This window comes from Tripterygium wilfordii, chromosome 21 (genome assembly GCF_013401445.1).
Source record: "Tripterygium wilfordii isolate XIE 37 chromosome 21, ASM1340144v1, whole genome shotgun sequence".
Lineage (NCBI taxonomy): Eukaryota > Viridiplantae > Streptophyta > Magnoliopsida > Celastrales > Celastraceae > Tripterygium > Tripterygium wilfordii.
Genome location: NC_052252.1, coordinates 1794336 through 1815228, shown reverse-complemented (window position 1 = coordinate 1815228; position 20893 = coordinate 1794336). Strand labels below are relative to the sequence as shown.

General features: G+C 37.1%; 2 protein-coding genes and 1 pseudogene across 2 annotated transcripts; 1 reads left to right on the top strand and 2 right to left on the bottom strand.

Moving 5' to 3' along the window:
- The first annotated feature begins 753 nt into the window (after positions 1 to 753).
- On the top strand, positions 754 to 1733 carry LOC119989775 (ribonuclease 1-like). Its single transcript, XM_038835470.1, has 3 exons — positions 754 to 1077; positions 1180 to 1384; positions 1489 to 1733. The coding sequence occupies exons 1-3, from the start codon at positions 754 to 756 to the stop codon at positions 1731 to 1733; spliced, it is 774 nt and encodes a 257-aa protein (XP_038691398.1).
- An 8659-nt stretch (positions 1734 to 10392) lies between these two features.
- Positions 10393 to 12642, bottom strand: LOC119989828 (myb family transcription factor IPN2-like). Its single transcript, XM_038835560.1, has 6 exons — positions 12343 to 12642; positions 12147 to 12223; positions 11914 to 11971; positions 11682 to 11748; positions 11311 to 11353; positions 10393 to 11205 (listed from the first exon to the last, which is right to left on the bottom strand). Exons 1-6 carry the CDS (start codon positions 12518 to 12520, stop codon positions 10540 to 10542), a joined length of 1089 nt encoding a protein of 362 aa, XP_038691488.1. The 5' UTR covers positions 12521 to 12642; the 3' UTR covers positions 10393 to 10539.
- Positions 12643 to 15331: 2689 nt separating this feature from the next.
- Positions 15332 to 20421, bottom strand: LOC119989766 (annotated as a pseudogene).
- Positions 20422 to 20893: the final 472 nt, after the last annotated feature.

Below are 20893 nucleotides of genomic sequence, written 5' to 3'. Positions count from 1 at the left end.
TGTCATTATAACAAATTTTTGACCATCCTTAACCTCAATATTCACTTTGCCCTCTCCTGCAGGACAGGGTTTTGTTCTCTTCCTACATTGTTAGCCATAGAACAAAAATCGACTCCTCGCTCTGATACCAACTGACGCAGACGAAAACAATAGAATAAGAATAAGGCGAACCAATGTTAAACTTGAAAGAAACAGCACTGGAATCTACCAGATAGAGATAAACACAGTCTCAAGTTTTAATATATATCTTGAAATATAAAAGGTAATGACCTTTAGCCCAGTTCATGGCTACAAAAATATTAATCCCAGTGGAAATCGAATTGAGGGATTTCTATCCTAATCGTTAAGATTCAAGAGAGCGTCTATATATCATATCTGAAGATTGTGGATTTTATTTCTACATGGAGTGTGCATATGAAATTTTTGTGTTCTTACTTTGCAAGTGTGCTCTTCTGCAGTTATTGCATTACCCTGAAAGATAATAAATCCAAATTCTTATGTTAAAACAATAATAATAATGATAATAACAACAAAATTTTATGAAGAAAGTAAAAAAAAAACTTTCTACGTTTCACTTTCAAAATGACCAAAAGGTATGCATTCACCCTCGTACCTAACCAGAAGGAGCTAAAAACGTTTTCTACCAGCTTTTTAATCCTTTCACACCTGTATCATTCGCTATAAAAACCCTTGATTGCATGCATTACTATTACATACAAGAAGAGCTGAGATTAGTTTTCTTTGTAGCAGAAAATGGAGAGAAAACTAGCAATTGTTGTTGTGGTCTTTTGCTGCTTTGCCATCTCAGGCTGCAACTCTTTGCGATTGGAGCAATTCCCTGTCGACAATCCCTCGCCGAAAGCGAAAACCTTTAATTTCTACAAACTGAGTCTTCAATGGCCGCAATCATTCTGTAGATCTGATGGTATCATTTGTGATACTTCACCCACACAATCCTACTTTACAATCAAGAGCCTCTCCCCACAATATAATCCTGACCAAGACGTCCCTCCTTATGCCACCAATCAGACTCAGACTTGCACTGATTCCACACCCACAGCTTCTATCGATGTTACGGTACGTATACGTATATATTTATTTCTAACATATAGGTTATACGTACATATATAGTAAGAGAACTAATTATTTCTATTTCTTGTGTTTGTAATGATGGAAAAGCTTGGACTCTTGGGGCAAATTCAACCAGATATGGCGCAATATTGGCCAGATCTTGTAAACACCCCACAGCAAAATCTTGTCCTCTGGCAGGACGAATGGGCGAAGCATGGGATGTGTTCTTCATATCCGAAAGAGCCTGAAAAATATTTTAATGTTGCCGTGGCTTTCGTAAAAGCCAACGATCTCCTAGCTAGCCTTAGCGCTGGTAAATATATACACACACACACATGAATTCTCCTATACATATATATTATATAACTTGATTGATTAATATGTGTTTTGTGTTTTGGTTTGGCTCGTATATAACAGTAGCTCAAATCATCCCAACAAATAGTCGCACTTACAGTCGCGAAGATTTCTCAAACGCTATTACAAGGACGCTACAAGTGTTTCCTGAAATTTATTGCACGAAAGACATGAAAGGACAAGTACAGTTGGAAGAGATTCGCATATGCATTGGATTCAGTGGTACTCTCGCAGATCTCAAAGATTGTCCAACGCGATTCAGAGGCTGCGATTCCAATGCACAAATACATTTCCCTGCTGCTCCATGAGGGTTCACCAAGCAACAGCATCTCCATCTCCGGCATGCCTCTATCTATCTATCTATCTATATATATGAAATAATGCCTGCCTATACGTGCGGCAGCTGGATGCATGCCAGGAGAAAGCATGTGTCTGCATGTGGTTTAAGTTTAAGTAAACAACTTGTCATAACGATCGAGTTGGTTGTGTGATGGTCACCAGCTTCTACTATGTTTTGTGCTATATTAAATAAAAGTTCAAAAAGAGATTGAATCTCTCCTTTTTGTTAAAAATATTGCCAAAGAGATTTAACTGTTATAGGCTAATTGTGGCTAGCTAGTCTATTAATTAAAAGATAACAAAGCACAAAGAACCCACATTTAGTCAAAGTTTCAATTTCATCACTCGTTTTAGTTCTTGTTTGGTCTTCAATATTGGGCCACACCCAAAGATTGGCAACCCACATTTTCAGCCCAATTACAAAGTGAGGATTTCTTTGGAATGATGAACCCACCAAAGTGCATACTAAGTCCACAAAAAGGCCCATTAACATGACCCAATACATCTTCATTAAAATGGTTGTTCTAAACAAGTATAACATCAGGTCTTTGATCATAATGCATGTGCACAAATAACCCTTTTGAGCAAATCATATGCAAATAATTAATTAATCAAAGTTGATATATCATCTTCCACTTAACAACCTAAAAGGCCAGAGGGCTTCATGTCTCTCGTTCCCACTAGGGTTCTGAGGGTTGTCTAGGATTTCCTAGGTTGTACCAACGGCAGCGGCTGTTGGTTCGTTGGGTTTCAGTGTTATATTATGGCAGGGGAGATGATTGATAGACTACAAGGGCTGAAGTTATCAGATCTGGAGAAAAGTACAGTCAATTTGGTGGATGATATTCAAGCCTTCCCAGTGGAACGTGCTGGAAGATGTTTGGTGGGGAGGATTTTAACATCGAAGAAAGTCAATCTGGAAGCTTTTAAGCAATCTATTGGGAAAGTTTGGAAGGATCCCACAATGGTGATCAAAGAAATGGAGGAAAGGCTCTACCTTGTGGAATTCTCCCATATAGGTAAGAGGGACAGATTTTTGGCAATGGAACCTTGGACTTTTGACAATAATCTTTTGGCACTACGGCCTTTTAAGATCGATGAATCGGTGGCTGATATGAAGTTCGAGGGGGTCTCAATGTGGCTACAATGTCACAATCTTCCAATGGGGGGTATGTCCAGCAATGTTGGAAGCAAATTAGGGGCTAGAGTTGGGCAAGTATTGATGGTAGACACTGATGATGACGGGCTTGGCTGGCATTCTTTTCTTCGGGTGCGAGTCCGTATGCGCATCGATCAACCGCTCCTACGAGGTGTGATGGTTAATCTGGGAGAGGGTGATCGATTTATTGATTTCAAGTATGAACGGCTTCCTCTTTTCTGTTTTTCATGTGGTCGGTTGGGACATTCAGACCGTGAGTGTGTGGAGGGGTGTATGGGGGATATTAAGAATGGTAAAGGAAGATTACCTTACGGGACATGGATGCGTGCAGGGACTGCTCTACCAAGGGTCTCTTCTGGGCATTCTAGAAGTAGTATTGAGGGTGCAACTAGTCCAGTTGAAAGAGGGCAACATCAGGAAGGGTCTCGCATTGGCAGTAGAGATGAGGCCCCAATGCGTGTAGGGATGAATGAAGTGGAGTATCAGGGAGATGATGAAGTCAACGAACTAGAGAATGTGGGTGTTGTGGGAGTAAATGAAGTGGAGACCGTGGGTTACAATGGAGTGAATGAAGAGAAGAATGACGCTGCTTTAACAATGAGAGAAGTTAATGATAGTAATTTGGAGGGTGGGGGTGAAATTGTTAAACCAACTATAGAAGAGCAAATGACTAATGAAGTAGAAAGTTCTTTACAAGATAATGTGGTGAAAGGGAGGTGGAAGCGAAGGAATAGAAGTAAAGGAGGGGACTCAACTGGAATGGAGGTGTCTGTTTTAGCAAAAAGAAAGGATAATTGTGAGAGGGAAAGTAAAGCTAAAATCTCAAAACTGGAAGTGGATTCAGTGATCGGTAATGGTTTGGCGGAGGTGGTTTCACCACCCCGCCGCGCATTATGAAAATCTTATCTTGGAACTGTCGGGGATTGGGGAATCCTCGAGCAGTTCTTGCGTTGAGTCACTTGGTTCAACGAATAAATCCCCAAATTGTGTTTCTTTTGGAGACACGGTTGTGTGTTCGGCGTATGGAAACTCTTAGCCGGAAATTGGGTTTTGTTGGTTGTATTGCGAATAGTAGTGTAGGGGCCTCAGGTGGGGTTGTTATGTTATGGCGGGAGACAATTTTATATCAGCTATTGAGTTTGTCAAACCATCATATTGATGGTGAAGTTCAGGAGTGTGGGACTGATTTTAGATGGCGACTAACTGGGTTTTATGGTCATCCGGTGCAAACCCAGCGGTCTTCATCATGGAATCTGTTACGGAATTTAAGTAATTCCTCCACTCTTCCATGGATGGTGGTAGGAGATTTTAATGAAATAGTTGATCAATCTGAAAAGTTAGGAGGAAGGGATAAAAGTAGTAGAGTTATGCTGGAGTTTCAAACATGTCTAGAGGACTGTCACTTGAATGATCTTGGTTATATGGGTAGTAAGTTTACATGGTGCAATAATAGAAGCAATGGGCTAATTTATGAGAGATTGGATAGAGCAGTTGCAGATACAAAATGGAGAAATCTTTTTCCAAATTTTAGTGTATCTCATAATGTAGCATCCATTTCCGATCATAAGCCGATTATTGTGGACTTAGATCCCAGTGCTGTTGGTCATATAATACGAAGATTCAAATTTGAGGAAATGTGGACTCGACATGAAGGTTTAGATGAGGTGGTGTGGAAGGGCTGGGATGAAATGCAGGGGACAGCAACCGAAAAAATAAGTAATGTTGCAAACAGATTGAGTGTGTGGAATCGGGAAGTGTTTGGTAGAGTCAAGATTCTTTTACAGACTAAGCACAAAAGGTTAGCATGGCTTCAAGAACATCCAAATAATACAGAGAGTCAGGTGGAGGTCTATCAGTTGAAATCTGAGATAAATGAATTATTATATCGAGAAGAGGTGATGTGGAAACAACGCTCTAGAGTGGAGTGGTTACAACATGGAGATCGAAACACGAAGTTTTTCCATAGAAAGGCTAGTCAGAGGATGAAGAAAAATTATATTTTGGGGCTAGAGGATGAGTCAGGAGGCTGGGTCCAAGAGGAGGAGAATTTTGTGCCAATCATTATTAATTTTTTTGAAAAACTTTTCCAAACAGATAGCCCACTAGTTGCTGGAGTTGAAATGGATGGTCTTCAAGGTGTGGTTTCACAGAGTATGAATGATATTCTCTTAAAAAATCCTACTGAAGAAGAGATTCGTAGAGCTCTTTTCCAAATGTCTCCCACCAAAGCACCAGGGCCGGATGGAATGCCTGCTCTATTTTTTCAGAGGTACTGGGATCTAGTTAAGCAAGACATTATCCTGTTTGTGCAAGATTTTTTCCAGAATGGCCGCATGCCTGATTATGTTAATAATACTCATATATGCTTAATCCCTAAAGTTCCTAGCCCGAAAAAGGTGACTGAATTCCGTCCAATTAGTCTTTGTAATGTCGTTTACAAGATTTTATCTAAAGTCTTAGCTAACCGTATGAAGCCTATGCTGCCATCTTTAGTGTCTATATCACAAAGTGCCTTTGTTAAGGGACGATTGATAACTGACAATATTCTTATAGCTTTTGAAGTGATGCACCACCTGCAATCTAGATGTACAGCAAATGATCCTTATATGGCTTTCAAGTTGGATATGACGAAGGCTTATGACCGTGTTGAGTGGAATTTTCTTAACACAGTTATGCTTAAAATGGGATTTCATGATAGATGGGTGAATATGATTATGGAATGTCTTCAGTCGGTACGATATTCAGTTCTTGTGAATGGTAAACCAAAAGGAGATTGGAGGCCTCAACGTGGACTGAGACAAGGAGATCCACTTTCACCTTATTTATTTATTCTTTGTGCTGAAGCTTTCTCCAAACTATTAGATGCTGCTCATAATAGCAGGGTGTTTCAAGGTGTGAGGGTGGCTAGAGGGGCTCCAAGGATTAACCATTTGTTTTTCGCGGATGACAGTTTACTTTTTTGTCGGGCAAAAGGAGATGAATGCAAGGCATTATTAGAGGTTGTTCATAAATATGAAAGGTTATCTGGACAGCTGGTCAATATTCATAAATCCAATGTATTTTTTAGTAGGAACACAGCAGGAGAGGTTATTGAGACTATTAAAGGGATTCTTGGTGTTTCAGAGGCCCGTTTGCATGAGCGTTACCTGGGACTTCCGGCTTTGATTGGGAGATCAAAAAGAGAAATTTTTTCTTACATCCGAGAACGAGTTACAAAGCGTTTAACTGGATGGAATGAAAAATTGCTCTCTCGTGGGGGTAAGGAAGTGTTATTGAAATCTGTAGTTCAGGCCATTCCTTCCTATGCCATGTCATGTTTTAAACTTCCAAAGTCCATTACCCAGTGGATTATGAAGCGGATGGCGGGGTTTTGGTGGGGCTCAACAGAAGGACATCAAAAGATACATTGGGCCAAATGGAATTGTTTAACTATGTCTAAGATTAATGGAGGGCTTGGTTTTAGAGACTTAGAATGCTTTAATGATGCTTTGTTGGGGAAAAATGTATGGAGAATTTTGAAAAATCCGGATTCCTTGGTAGCAAAGATTTTCAAATCAAAATACTTTCCGAGTTGTAATATCCTTAATGCGAGGATAGGAACAGCCCCATCATTTATTTGGCGTAGTCTTTGGCAATCCATTGGTCTGGTGAAGCGGGGTATTAGGTGGAGGATAGGGAGTGGTCTGGGTTTGCAAATAGGAATGGATCCTTGGCTGCCAACTCCACATTCTTTTAAGCCAGTTTCCCCTTTGACTAATGAACTTCGTGTTGCTGGAGTGTGTTCTTTGATTGATAGGCAGACAAGGCAGTGGAGGGCGGAGCATGTTCGGTCAATTTTCTTGCCTTTTGAAGCGGAAGCAATCTTATCTATTCCATTACCAAATGAAGAAACTGCTGATACCTTGATTTGGCATTGGGAATCTTGTGGTCGATATACCGTTAAGAGTGCTTATCACCAAGCCGTGAATTGGAAGAATCAAGAGATACCCACATCATCTGCATCTAGTATTGAAGGGTGTTTTCCATGGGCAAAGTTATGGGAGGTGAAAGTCCCAACAAAGATTAGACATTTATTATGGGCTGCAGCGCAAAATATATTGCCATCTCACTCAAATTTGCAAAAAAGGCATGTTAGTTCCCATTCTATTTGTCTTGGTTGTGGGAATTTCTATGAGGATGTGGAGCATATTTTTCGAAGATGTGGGATTGCAAGTCGGGTATGGAAGGAACTTTCTCCTTGTGCTGCGTTTGATCTGGGTAAGGGGCTGAGCTTTGTAGACTGGATGGCTACGGTGTTGAAATCTGGACAGTTCAAAACTCAAGTTATTTTTGCTACTGCCATATGGGTGCTTTGGAACACTAGAAATGCTATTGTACATGAAGGGCAAGGTCTGGTTGTGGGAGATATTGCAGCTAAAGTGAGGGCATTTTCAAATGAATTCATAGATAATTGTAGTGCAAAACAAAGTCTAATATCTCATACAGAACATTCAGCCCAGCATAATGATCATTGGCAAGTGCCTGCTATGGGAACTTACAAATTGAATGTTGATGCTGCACATTTTCAGAGGAAAAATGAGATTGGAATTGGAGCAATCATGAGGAATTGTCATGGAGAGCCTCTTATTTGTTTGTCTGAAAGGGTTAGCGTTGGTGTTGATCCTACTTTTGCCGAGTTACTAGCTGTTAATTATGCCTTGCGGTGTTTACAAGTGGAAGGGTATCGTGATTTTGCTATTGAATTGGACTCGACCATTGTTGTTCAAGCATTGATTTCAGATGATTATTCAGAATCTAGGATGGGTCACTTCATTAGGGAGGTTAAAGCTCTAATGTGTCGGTCGAATGTTTCTCATTGTCAACATGTTCGGCGCACGGGTAATTCTATTGCCCACTCCTTAGCTCATATGGCTAAGAATGGGGCTAGAAAGACAATTTGGCGGGGTGGATATCCATTGGAAATTGCATCCCTCCTTGAAAGAGATCGTTGTCAGGATTTGTAATCCTCTTTTTCTGTTAATGAAATTTTTTCCTCAAAAAAAAAAAAAAAAACAACCTAAAAGGCCTAGTTTGGTCTTTTTCTTTATTTTATTTTCCTTTTGCTTTAAGTAATGCTAGCTATTTAATTACTACTTTCTTTCCTTTCTTTTTCTATATTTCTTATCTATTATTTTATTTTTATATGAGAAAAAATGAAAAAAAAAATATATATATATATATGTCAAGCTAACATGAAGGGAAAAATGTAGTATCCAGCTCGAGTGGGTGGGGTCACAAATGTCTGCAGTTTCAAGTTTGATGGTATTAGGCGCGCTACCGAGTGACAATGGGTCTAAGTTTCTTTTTACGTATCACCCAGGAGAAAATGTGAAGTATAGAATATAATAAACCAAACTTTCAAACTAGTAATAAGTGATTTTCATTGACTCAAACTAGTATAGGCTGGTGCTGGGTCTAGGAAGATAAAGTCGTACTAACTGGTAAGATGTTAAATACAGAAGGGCTAGCGATCTCCAAATGAATTAAAGGTGGGGTCTAAGGGGGAACAAATTGTCTAGGTGTACTTTTGTTCGGGTAAATTAATATTCAATACAAAACCCAAAGCTGTCAAAATGTGTAAGCAAACCGAATCCAAAGTGCCTTGTGTTGTTGTGTTGGGTTGCAAATGATTTACATATTAGGGCAAATGCGCATGCATCTATGCTTTAATTGAAGCATTCAATTATATAATTATTTTGTCGGTAACATGGTAATTGGGATGTGCATAAATTAAAATTGAAATGGTTTGTTTGTCGATAGTTTTGATAAGTTTTTCTTATAAGATTAACACGTACTCATAAATGAATTAATTGGGGAATATAAATTCTTCCAATTCAACTTGTCATATTATCATCAAACAATTTATCAAGCCCTAGAAGATAAATTATAAGACGATTCAAGTATATATTAAGAGATTTATACACTTCATGTATAAACTAACCAATATATGCATGCAACTGTGCATTTTAGTAGCATGAATGATAAAACAAAGCAGTACTCCAAACCTATATATATATATATATGTGTGTGTGTGTGTGTATGTATATCTATATATATGCAATAACTTTTGTTCGTTGAGGATGAGGAGATGCATATATGCATATATAAAAAGTTAGAGAAGCTTCCTCGATGTGTGCACGCATGGGAGTGCGGTTTGCTATTATTCTTCCTCTCCTTTAGGCTTTATTAGCTTTTTCTCTGCAACCAATAAAGCTCTTGTATATGGTGCCACCGCCATCTTCTCTCTCTAGATACCTCTTGCTCTCTCTGCATGGATCTAATCTCGTTTGTCTCAAGCATATATATATATATATACTCATGAGGTCCTAAAGTAACTTGTAACTTTTGTATATGGTGCATATTATTATTCCAAAGAGACTTGTGTACTTTCTGTTGTAGGATATGTGTTAATATCATATTTGCTCATCGAAAGGTAATTAGTGTTCCAATTTACACACCGAAAATCAAAACGTTTCAATTTAGTTGTCCAAAGATCAAAATATGTTAAATAGGTCACTCCGTCAGATTTTCTTAGTTTTGGACAATCAATCCGTCTATGTGGTAGGTTGCCATAGAAAGGAATAAGAAGAGAAGAGTAGTAAAGAATTAAAAAGAGAGACCACGAAAGATAGATACTCTTTGTCGGTTTCCTCCATCTCATTCTTCGTCTTCTTATAATTCAAGAAGAAGGAATGCATCTATCATAATTATTATAATCATAGTCTTGTTTCTTTATTTTTGTTGCTTGCATGCTGATGGGTCCATAGCTTTATAAATCTTTTTTCTTTAATCTCTTTATTTCACGATGCAATATTTAGTTCTGTCTCTAAGTATTTAAGGACAGAAATATAACTAACTTGAACCATAATTAACTAACTTAAAAGAAACAGTTAGCTAGGAAAAGCTAACTACCTTGGTAAGCGTAATCTAAAGAACAATGATATCAAATAGGCCAACATTCTTTTCTTTTATTTTATCATATTTATGTATCATGATTAGGCATCAAATGATTGTTGATGATAAGATGCACAAACTACACATATACAACCTTTTCAAGTAGACTTGAAAACCAAGTTTGATTATATGTGTGTGTGAGTGAGTATGAAGGTTCTAACACCCATTCTGATACGATTTAGTCTTATTTCTGCATTAGGTTTCGGCTCAGGACTTAATTGACTCATGTGATTTATGGATATTGCATGTGGTTCATAGGTTTACCATTGGGGTAGAGTTCGGTGAACTATACTTTCGGTGGATTCGCTCGTTACCAAAAAAAAGTGTGTATGAAGATAAACAAATGCACATCTATTAGTTTAAATTCAAAAACATTACCCACAAATGCATAAGTAATAACACATCGATCTATTACTTCATTATGATATTGACTCGTGATGATTAATGTTTGCCTTGAAGGAAAACACAACCAAACATGAATTAACTTCTAACCTTTATATATCAAAAACTCCGAACAAGTAGTTCCATGTAGTTAATTAATACATTATCAAGGCACTTGCATCTAAATTAATTAATAAAGGGTTAGCAAGCATAACTATGTATTGAATGCATATATATATATATCATCCAAATGGAGTATTATTGTTCCTTCCTTGTGGCATCATAAGGCTCATCCTATCTCTCCTTGGTGAAGGCCTTTCAAGCTTTGATGAAGATGATGCTTCAAATTTCTTCATTGAATCACCTTGGATTACTATTGCTGCTGGCTTTGATTCATAAACATCCGAGATCGAATCAAGAGTAGTAGTACTAGTAATGGAAGGAGGTCCAATCTGAATCTGATGATGATCTTGATGATGTTCTGGTGTTGTTCCAAGCTCTTGCAATCGAAAATCGTCAGACCAAATCAAAGGACTCTTGCCGCCGCCACTATAGCTAGGGCTAGGCCTCTTCTTTCCTCCCAAAGAAAGGTTATTACCAGGATCATTATTATTAAAACCATGATGATGATGAATAAGTACTGGTGATGATGATCTTTCAATTTCTTGTTGAAGATGATGACCTCCTCCATATATGTTTAGGTCTTGAAATGCAGCCGGAAAATTGAGAGGACCGAAATCTTTCATCTCCTGAGGAATTAATCCTTGATGATGATGATGATTTCCATTGATGCCTTTAGAAGTATAGCTCATATTGTTTTCTCCTGCTAGGGTTTGACAAGCTTTCTCCAATATGCTTTGCATGTACTTCCCTTGAGCCTCAATTCTTAGTTGAAGGTGCTTTTGTACCTGCAAAGCATATATAATAAATTGTGTGCGCATACATATATTATAAGTATTTTATAATTAGAGAAGAAGTTTATGTTTGTATATAATTTCATAATTATACCATACCTCTAATTGTTCATGCAGTCTTCTCTGCACCTCCATTTGCATCCTAATCACATCAACCATGAGTTAACAGGCCACACACACATATATTCCACAAGAAAAATCCGAAACCCCAACACCCAACACAATTTTTTTTTAAAAATACTAATTATTAATTAAGATTAAGTGATTTTTGTTTTATTCAGTCTAAATTTTCGCAATATATAGATACATACATACATACATACATACATACATACATACATACATATATATATATATATTTTTATTTTTTTTTAAAATTTGAATATATGTTTGCTGACGTAGACAAAAAAGAAGAAGTTATATTGGCTTATTTGAATAAATAAACAATGAATTTGAAGGTTATTACATACTCATTCATGCTACGAGCCATCATGCCTGATGAAGATGCACAACTTCTTTGAAGATCCAATGCTGAAGCTATATAACACAACATAAGAACAACAAAAGTAAATCAAACTATAATAAGAGAAGCTATATATATAAGAGATTAAAAACAGTCAAACTAATTTTCTAATTAAACAAAAAAGTAATAGAATTAAAGAAGACCGATCGAGTCGATCAATCGCCTAAGAGCACTCTTACCATCCTTAATAGAGTGATCATCGAATTCCTTGTGAGGTTGCTTTCCAAGCCTGAATTTCTAATTTATGTACAAAAACAGAGAAAATAAGAAAAGGAAAGGTTGAAATAAAATGGAAGAAAATAACAATAGATGAATAAATTAACGACAAAAAAAGTATATGTAATCACTAAAGAAAGCAAAAGAAGAAAGAATGAATATACATATATATATGTGTGTGTGTGTGTGTTCAAACCTGGAGATGGCTTTTGAGGTGGTAAAGAGTAAGCCCCTTCACACCCATAACTCTCATAATGGTCTTTGGTGTTGCCTCTGAAAAATATAAAGTTTTAACACAAAAAAAGCAATCAAAAACTAGAAAAATTAATCAATTGAAGAACCCTAGCTAGGGATATGATAAAATTAAGAGAAATTAGGGATGATGGAAGTACTGTCTGGTCCTCCAAGTTGAGTAACAGCATCGATGAATCGTTCGTGGAGCTCGACCGTCCATCGGAGGCGAGGCTTAGGGTCAGTGGTGAGGACAAGGCCAGAGTCACCTTGAACACACATGGGTCTAGTATTTTCATGATGGGAATTCATAGTGGAGGGTTTCTTGGTGTGGAACATTCTTTCTCTCTTTCTCTCTCTAAAGGGGGAGGCTCTCCCTCTCACAATCTCTCTCTAGAGATTCAAGAACAAATGCTTCTGCACATATAGAAGAATAGGGTGCGTTTTTGAAGAGGGAAAAGTGTCTGTGAGAGAGAGAAAGTTTTGTCTTCTCTCTCTATCAAGTTGAAAGCATAAAAACCAAGCTAACCTTCTATTTGTTTAAAAAAATGAAAATTAAAAATGTATAATACAAAATATCATACCTTACTTTGCTAAAAGCTACACATCTCTCTCTCTCTGAAAAGTCACTGTTGTAGTCTAACATTCTTCCTTATAACTACTTAAATTTGTACTTATGTAGCCTCTATATGTTCACAACTTCATGTATGTATATGACCATATGTATGTATTTATGGGTGATGTTTCATCCATATATGATCTGCCATAACAAGCTTAGCTTTTCTTCTCTCTTTTTTATTTTAGATAATTTTTGGGGTTTAGAGTAGTATGAGTGAGACCCATCAATCAATTATTTATAATCTTGATGGAAATATTAATATATGTTTTCATTATGATGGATGGATGAGATGGCAATCACAGGTCATTAGTAATTGATATATATTTCTATATATGTGTATCAAATCATTATTGCTTTCTTCAGTTTTTTGAGGTTATATATTATGAATTGCAATATTAGACATATATCTAACAAATATGCTTTATGTCATTGCCAACAAAAGGTTTTCAATGATGCATGCTTTCTATGCATAATTAGCCAATGATTTGGTCTTTATTTTGCCGGCCTAACAAGTGTCATAGCTGGTGAACAATAAACCCCAGTCCCCCACTAATTTCTTCTCATGATGTTATGTATAATTACCCTATTAATTTCATTTCTCCTTTTTTTTCACAAGAATTTCTTTTTTTTTTGTAGCTACATTTTTTCCCTTTATTTTTCTTAGTAGATTATGAATCTAAGAAAGCTCTTCCATGCAAAGAAAAATACCATAGATTATAGTACAAAGATCTCAAAATTTTTCTTATGGGAATATGTGATATATTAGAGTAAAGTCAATATGAGCTTATATACAATTTTGTGTGTGTGTGTGTGTGTGTATGGACCATGAGAAAGAACTAGAGATGAACACAATACAAGATGGAAGAAACTTTTAGAGTCTTGTGTGGTTGGTATCATATGAGGAAGTGAACATTAACACATAAAGGTGTTATTGTATGTGGAGCTTTTGGTGAGGGGACCTCTAAGCTCCTCTCTCTCTATATTATATATATATATATATATTCTAAAGCAAAAATGAAAAAAAAAAAAACTCCTCATCTCTGTCTCACTTTTGTGGATTTGAAGATTGTTCCAAGCCCATTTGATCATCTACAACTATAAGTACTCAAATTGGGTCAAACCCAAAAAATTGAGACATGGGTCCTACTTTCAATACCTGAAGATGAAATTATATTTGGATGACTACTCACTCCTGTCTGTCAAAATAGATTAGATTAAAGGGAAAAAAAAAAAAAACTGCCCTAATTCCCCAAACACGCTAACCCAGAATGGAATAAAAGCTTTCCTCTTTGACAATCAAAGGAACATTCTCTTCCCTTAGAATATAGAAGAAGAGCTTTGTTAATTAACTAATTACTGTTAATTATAGGATATCTTCATATAAGTTCCATGTAAATCAACCATCACATGAATGTGCGTCATTAGGGGTGACAAAACTCTGTCCAATTCGGATTACCGAATTTGTCTGACCCAGATTAAACTAAGTTTGGACATAAATTTCATGTACAAGTTTTGATGTATATCGATCTATATGTATTTGACCAGGTCCCACTAAACTGTCCACATCAAACAGATGCATGCCTGCCACGTGGACTTAATCTAGTTTCAACACAATAGTTAGCTCTTGATGGATGTGAACCCACCAGCTCGATCTAGTCATGCATTGTATTGGTTTTGCTTTATATTTTGGCACTTTGCTTCCTTTCCCAAATATGAGAAAAAAGAAAAGCATTTCATTTAAGATTTGAAGATATTCCTTTTTTGGACTATATATTAATTAATTAATTATATCATTGATTTGCTTACAATAAAATCAAAGAACTTATTAAAGTTGTGGTTTAACTTTTAGTCTAATATACATACATATATGTTTCATAGTAAAGTAAAGTGGAAGCTGGGTTAGCTAGGGTTTTAGGGCCATCTATTATGTTAGCTTGATTTTCAAGCATCTTCTATCTTCTTTTATATGTGCTCCAAAGAATTATTCTCTAAAATGAATATATTCCAACTCTTTAACTTTAAAGGTGAAGTTTCTGGTCTTTTTTCTTCTTTTTTTTGAAAAGGTAGTGAATATTAATAAATGAGGAGATTACAGCCTAAGGACATGATATTTTTTTATGCGAGACATGTGGAGCCCACGTAGAGAAAGTGATGTGATAGTGAGGAGGAATGAGATAATTTTTATAAGAGAAAGTAGGAGGCAGTGCGGTAGACCAAAGAAGACATGACTCGAAGTTTTAAGAAATTATATGAATTTAATAAGAGTGGATAAATGTATGATCCATGATATAAATGAATAGAGAAAACAAATACATGTGGTGGATTTCTAATGATGTGTTCATAGACTCGTGTAGTCGACCCCAAACTTTTGGGATAAAAGCTCTGATGATGATGACGATGATGACGACATGTGGAGCAGACGAATTCACTTGAATCGTGTGTGTTCAAGTCAGTAGTTAAGATAACTGGAATGCCAACTGTTAGGATCTTTATTATTTTTGATAGTCATATATGCTATTAAGTCTGTTAACACCCTGCTTTGCTAATCAATCAACTACCTGATTTTCCTCCAGGCCCTTTACAAAGGGAATTCGAAATCAAAGATAGTTTCTACTCGCTAGTTCAGTCAGCCAACTGAATAGCGACTGCATCATAGTGTGAACGAAAACATTAAACCTCAGGAAAAAAAACCATTTGGAAAAGCATCTGATAGAGTTAAGGATTGGTTCAAAAGCCACGGCACAGAATTGGGGCCATTGAGCCAAGATATTACATTTGGAGTCTTCTAATTTTGCGAGGATTAGACTGCGTAAAGTATTGGACAGATATGCACCCTCTTGTGGATAGGATGAACAATGGGATGGTCACAAGCTGCTCCAGCTTGTTGTAGGACGTGATTTTCCTCGCTGCTGCGCGCTGATGCAGCACCCTAATGAAGAAGATGAAAAAAGAAGTTAAACACAGCTGAATGATCATTCAACCAATTAAAATTGAAACACGAACGATTTCATTTTCGACCAAAAGTTGATGCATGAGCTTTTAGCTTAAATAGATTTAAGTAATCCCAGCAGCTCAACCACTCTAGATAATCAAGTTTTCTTCAATTGATACATTTCTCCTTTTATAATGCTTCAATCAGGCAATTTACATATAGGAGAAGCATGTCATGACGACATATGATGGTTTTGCAACCGTTTTTACTTCCTACTACAAGTAATGTGATCAACGCAAATAAACAGAACATCTCTCCATTTTTGGCACATAGGTTTCAAAAGATGATGACAATGCCATCGATGAGGATGAGGCCACGATCACAACAATGAGAACTGTGCAATGGTTATTAGTCAAATGAGTGAAGCTTCTTAAGTAGCTCCAACATCAACACGGCACCCAAAAGAGAATCCAATGGTTCGAAGAGGATACATATATATAGCAAAAAGAGTTCAAAGCTAATCCCCTAATCTATGCTAAGTACTGCTTATGAACAAGGAAAATAAATATACTTGCCTGAAGAATACGGAAGAACATCCCACTTTGTGTCACAGCGTCCGAACATGAACAGGTCATGAGTAGACCACCTCTCTTTGTTAAATGCATTGCTAATGAGTTTAAATTTCTGTACATGCCTGATGCACTCTGCAGAACCTGGGGGAAAAAAAATAGGCCTACAAGAGATAGTCAAGACACTAGGAAAAAGTGAGAAATGAGAGGAGGAATAAATTATACATGCGAAAAAGACACTGAGCATAGTAAGTGCTATAAGACGTGGACTTAATTATGTGCAGGGAACATATATATTCTTCTAAAATGGCTTTTAGGCTTATCAGATGTCCTTCAAAAATTTTCTTTTTGGGAAATTTGGGAGGCTAACATGTCCCTCAGCAACAATTATTTGATCGAATTCAAGTGTCCTATTTCCTTTGGGATAGAACCATTTAGCGAATTGTCAGAGAGATACAAATAGGTGATGTTACTCAAGTTTCCCAAAGAAGTTGGAATTGGTCCCTCTAGATTGTTGTTGTACAAAAAAAGCAGGTTGAGAGATTTTAACTTGCCTATTTCCTTTGGGATAGAACCGTTCAAGTGATTGTATCTGAGACTGAGACGCAGAACCTCAAGATGAGTTAATAGGACCTTGAAATGCTTTGCTGTGTGGTATAGGACCTTGAATTGCTGTAGAAGCTAATTCACTCTGAATTTGAATCCTGTAATAGCCACCTAAATAGTAATGAAATGTTAGGAAGTAAATGGTCTTTGGCACATAAATCATTTATAGGGAAAAGAGGATAGATTTCAAAATAGGCAGGAGGAACAGTTCCACCAATCATGAGAGGAAGCACACACAATGAAGCCAACTTCCTGGCACATGAGAGGAAACTCAGCCAGTTCAAGGTCACAATATGTTTTCTTTATTGAATGCGCATATGCCTCGAGAGATTTTTTTATCCTGATTAGATCATGGAAATCTCGAGTTCAAAGACATCAAGCAAGCAGAGAAAATCAAAGAAACTCAATGAGCAGACAACCAATGGATGTAAATATCTATAGATCTCCAGACCCAATTACTGTGCTGATTATATGGGTAAGTTGGGAGATGAAATGATGAATGTTCTAAAAATTTTAGCATTAGCCTCATAGATGACTGCGCTATTGTGAAATACTAAATTGAAAAAGAAAATGAAATATTTGGCAGTGTAGTAGTGTACTGTATAACAATACCAGTGACATTCGCAGCACCTCCCCTTAGAGCATTTAGAGCAAAGCCACCATTGTAACAGCACATATCAAGAACCTTCTGACCATTTGAAATTGTTGATATGAACTGGCAGATTTTCACGCTGATCAGCATAAAATCCAGTTTTCTGGCCTTTCGGTGAAACAGCATAGAAAATCTCAGTTTCTACAACCTGGTATATTAAGAAGTTATAAGATTTCATAAAAATGCACGTTTAAAATTCATAGAAGAGAGGATGTCCAAAGGACAGGGAGGTATAAACTTATCCATTACAAAGAAATAGTAGATCAAAGAAACCTCCAGGGCTCATCCATTTACGGACTTCCATTTAAGAGGGATGAAGGAGCCTGAATGTGAAACTAATTTAAATGTACAACAATCAAAAAATTTCAATGGCTTTTCTACCTTTATCCTTTCAGGACAAGTATGTTGATGCATTTCTTTCAAATTTGACACATCCATTCCTTCTTCCTTCAACATTTCAACAGAAGGTCTCCAATTTAAATGACTGATTTCATCAAGTCTACGGATGCAAGCCTCTAATTCTGGTTTGTACTTCTCAACTCAAGCAGCAGATGATGCAATTACAGCTATATCTCCAAAGACATCGACAATTAAACCTGACAATCTGTGGTAAAGAAGAAAATTCAAGGAATAAATAAGTGAACCAACAAGCACAGGAACAAAAACACACACACACACATTACAAAGCAAAAACTAATCTCGAAAGTTCTTTGACAGACCAAAGTTACAAAAATTTGTTGCATTTTGACATACATTTGGTAGCATATAATGAAGAAAATAAAAATCATTACTAATCTTGCGTTCAAAAAGACTTGTTGCATTTTAAGGCACAGAGAATTTTACTTAAGAGCTGAGATTGCTTAAAGGGCTAACTTGTGGCCTAGTGGTAAAGTACTGCGAGTCTGCAACCTATAAATCACTAATTTAAATACTGGAAATAAATTCCCTGCAGTGCAGGGGTTAAGGCCTCGATCCTCATACATCTTACCCTTCCCCGACTGCAGGAACCTTGTGCACAGAAATTATTTTCACCTTTAAAGACTAGGATTGCTCAACACCTCATACCTGTCTCCTTCACTGTTAACAAGACGATATGCGCTAGTATCAGCTAAAGGAAGTCCCAAACTTTTAAGTACTAGCTTCAAGAATTCTCGTCTCTATAAGTCTTTCCATGATTAACACACAAGAAGGATCCCTGACTCAAAGAAAAAAAGTTGGGATTAAATCTTAAATGAAGTACTTAACTAAGAAAGCCTTCTCACAAATTTATTGACACACCTTGACATTTCCTCTTCTAGCTGCATGAGCCTAACACAGAACATAGAAATCGAGTTATATTAGCCCCATCCAATTGGTTTCCGAGTCCCATCTGCTACAAACACCTCCAGTCTCAGGAGGTGGTCTAGTGATTATTCTATCAACTGCTCCCCTGTATACCATAGGGCTTCCATCCTTAAAGAGTTGTGTTTTCCCCCATTTCAGTATGACCTTGGCAATGCCTATAAAGCCAAACCAATGACAAGGCCACCTAAAATCTGATATTAACTCACCATGAGTAAGAGTTTCCAAATACAGGTTTCTCAAGTCACTGACAGTCCTTATTATGCTATTTTGAAAAGAGAAAATATAGGATAAAACATTATACAAAATTTAAGCATCTTTGGAGTGTGATAATTGTTTGGTGAGAATATTTGGAGACCATCAATAAATTTTAAGGAACGTAATCACATAAATCTGAGCTGACAGCATCAAATTTAGTTTAATTGAACTGGTGTTACTGAAAATAATATGTTTTTACAATGATCTCAGCAATTACAGCACCATTGTCACATTCAAAATGAGAGGGATAAAGAAACACCAAACAGCCAAACATTATATGCTCATCCATATGAACAATGTCTCATCAGTCATCACAGACAACGGTTATAACTGGAAAAGGAATGAAATTCAAAAAGAACGAAAGATAGAAATGAAACGTCGCCTTATGCAATTCAAGAATGCAAATTGATAGCAAAAAAGGATTAGAAATCCACACAAAACACAAAATCAATCCTTCAACTCAATGTTCTCAAGAAACCCAAATGAAAAAATGTTGAGGGCAACCTTTAGGATGAGAAGAAGCAACTTCTTGAAGGGTGGCGGTGGCTGTGTGGAATGGCAAGGACGAAAGAGGCAGAGACCTGATGAGGCGGGCAGGCAGGCAGCAGCTGCATCTTATTTGCTTTGCCAAAGAAGAGAGGAGGCGCTCTTGTTCTGATACTACTGGAATTAATTGTAAAGGATTATTAAAATTGTTTTGTGGCTGCACAACTTTATCTTCCAGAGTTCCAGACTCATCTCATTATTGTGCGAAGTTCTAAAATTTAGTTGTGATATGTTATCCTTATATTCTGCACTTCACCATCTCTCTCTGGACGAGTGCAAGAACTTAATCCTTATCCTTTCTACTTCATTGCTCTCTGTGTGCGGTGTGGGATTTATGAGAGCTGAACCCCACAAAAATATTAAATTAAAATTAATATTTTTCTGTAATATTATTATTAAATGAAATATAAACTCGTGCAAATGTTAGAGGTGGGGTAATAAGGAAAATGATAACGAGCCCAAAATTTTGGGAGCCCATATAGCCCAAGTCTATGTAGACTTTCCAACTCAACAACTTACATGTCATGAATTAAATTAAAAAATAATTATCTAAAAAGTAAAAACTTAAAAAGTCTCACCTCTCTCTCATGAGACCTAAAAAATCTCATCCATGTCTCTCTCGCCGCTCATCCTCCTCCCCTCTCTCTCTTTTTCTCTACCTCTCTCACGCCACCGCGGCGACACTCCGACAGACCAATTTGGTTTACCCATCCTCATCCTATTTCTTTCTTTCTTTTAGCCGCAAGGTTTGTCTTGCTATTGCCGATCTCGAAAAATTGAAGAGACCATCAGAGCTCTCCGTTGCTGTCTTTCGACCAGCTATCAGATCGGAACTACGATTCCAGTCTTCTTGGTTTGACTTCAGCTAGACGGTATAAGATGAAGGTGAATCTCGTCCATCTATGGTTCCATGTCTCCTTTGCTTTTTACCTAGACCCCGTGGAGCCTTTTGTACTTGGACCCTTGCCCTGCTCTTTTGGCTCCATCCTCAATTCCATCCAAAGTAGCTCGATCCCCTTCCGCTCCTCTAATCGAATCTTCAATTTCATCCAAGCCTTCCGCTCGTTAAATTACTTGCTACATTTCATTTCGCTCGTTGGGTCTCACATCTCCGGTGAAAGTCTCCCTCCAGCCCACGAGGGACAAGGGGCGATCTGCCATATTTTGAAAGCCTTCTTTTAGAGAAGTT

Excerpts from the sequence above, each read along its gene's own strand:
- LOC119989775 (XM_038835470.1), top strand. The coding sequence starts at position 754 with ATGGAGAGAAAACTAGCAATTGTTGTTGTGGTCTTTTGCTGCTTTGCC. Across the intron at positions 1,078-1,179 it reads CAGCTTCTATCGATGTTACG|CTTGGACTCTTGGGGCAAAT; the intron begins GTACGTATACGT and ends ATGATGGAAAAG. Across the intron at positions 1,385-1,488 it reads CCTAGCTAGCCTTAGCGCTG|TAGCTCAAATCATCCCAACA; the intron begins GTAAATATATAC and ends CGTATATAACAG.
- LOC119989828 (XM_038835560.1), bottom strand. The coding sequence starts at position 12,520 with ATGTTCCACACCAAGAAACCCTCCACTATGAATTCCCATCATGAAAAT. Across the intron at positions 11,749-11,913 it reads TGATCACTCTATTAAGGATG|CTTCAGCATTGGATCTTCAA; the intron begins GTAAGAGTGCTC and ends TGTGTTATATAG. Across the intron at positions 11,354-11,681 it reads ATGGCTCGTAGCATGAATGA|GATGCAAATGGAGGTGCAGA; the intron begins GTATGTAATAAC and ends TGATGTGATTAG.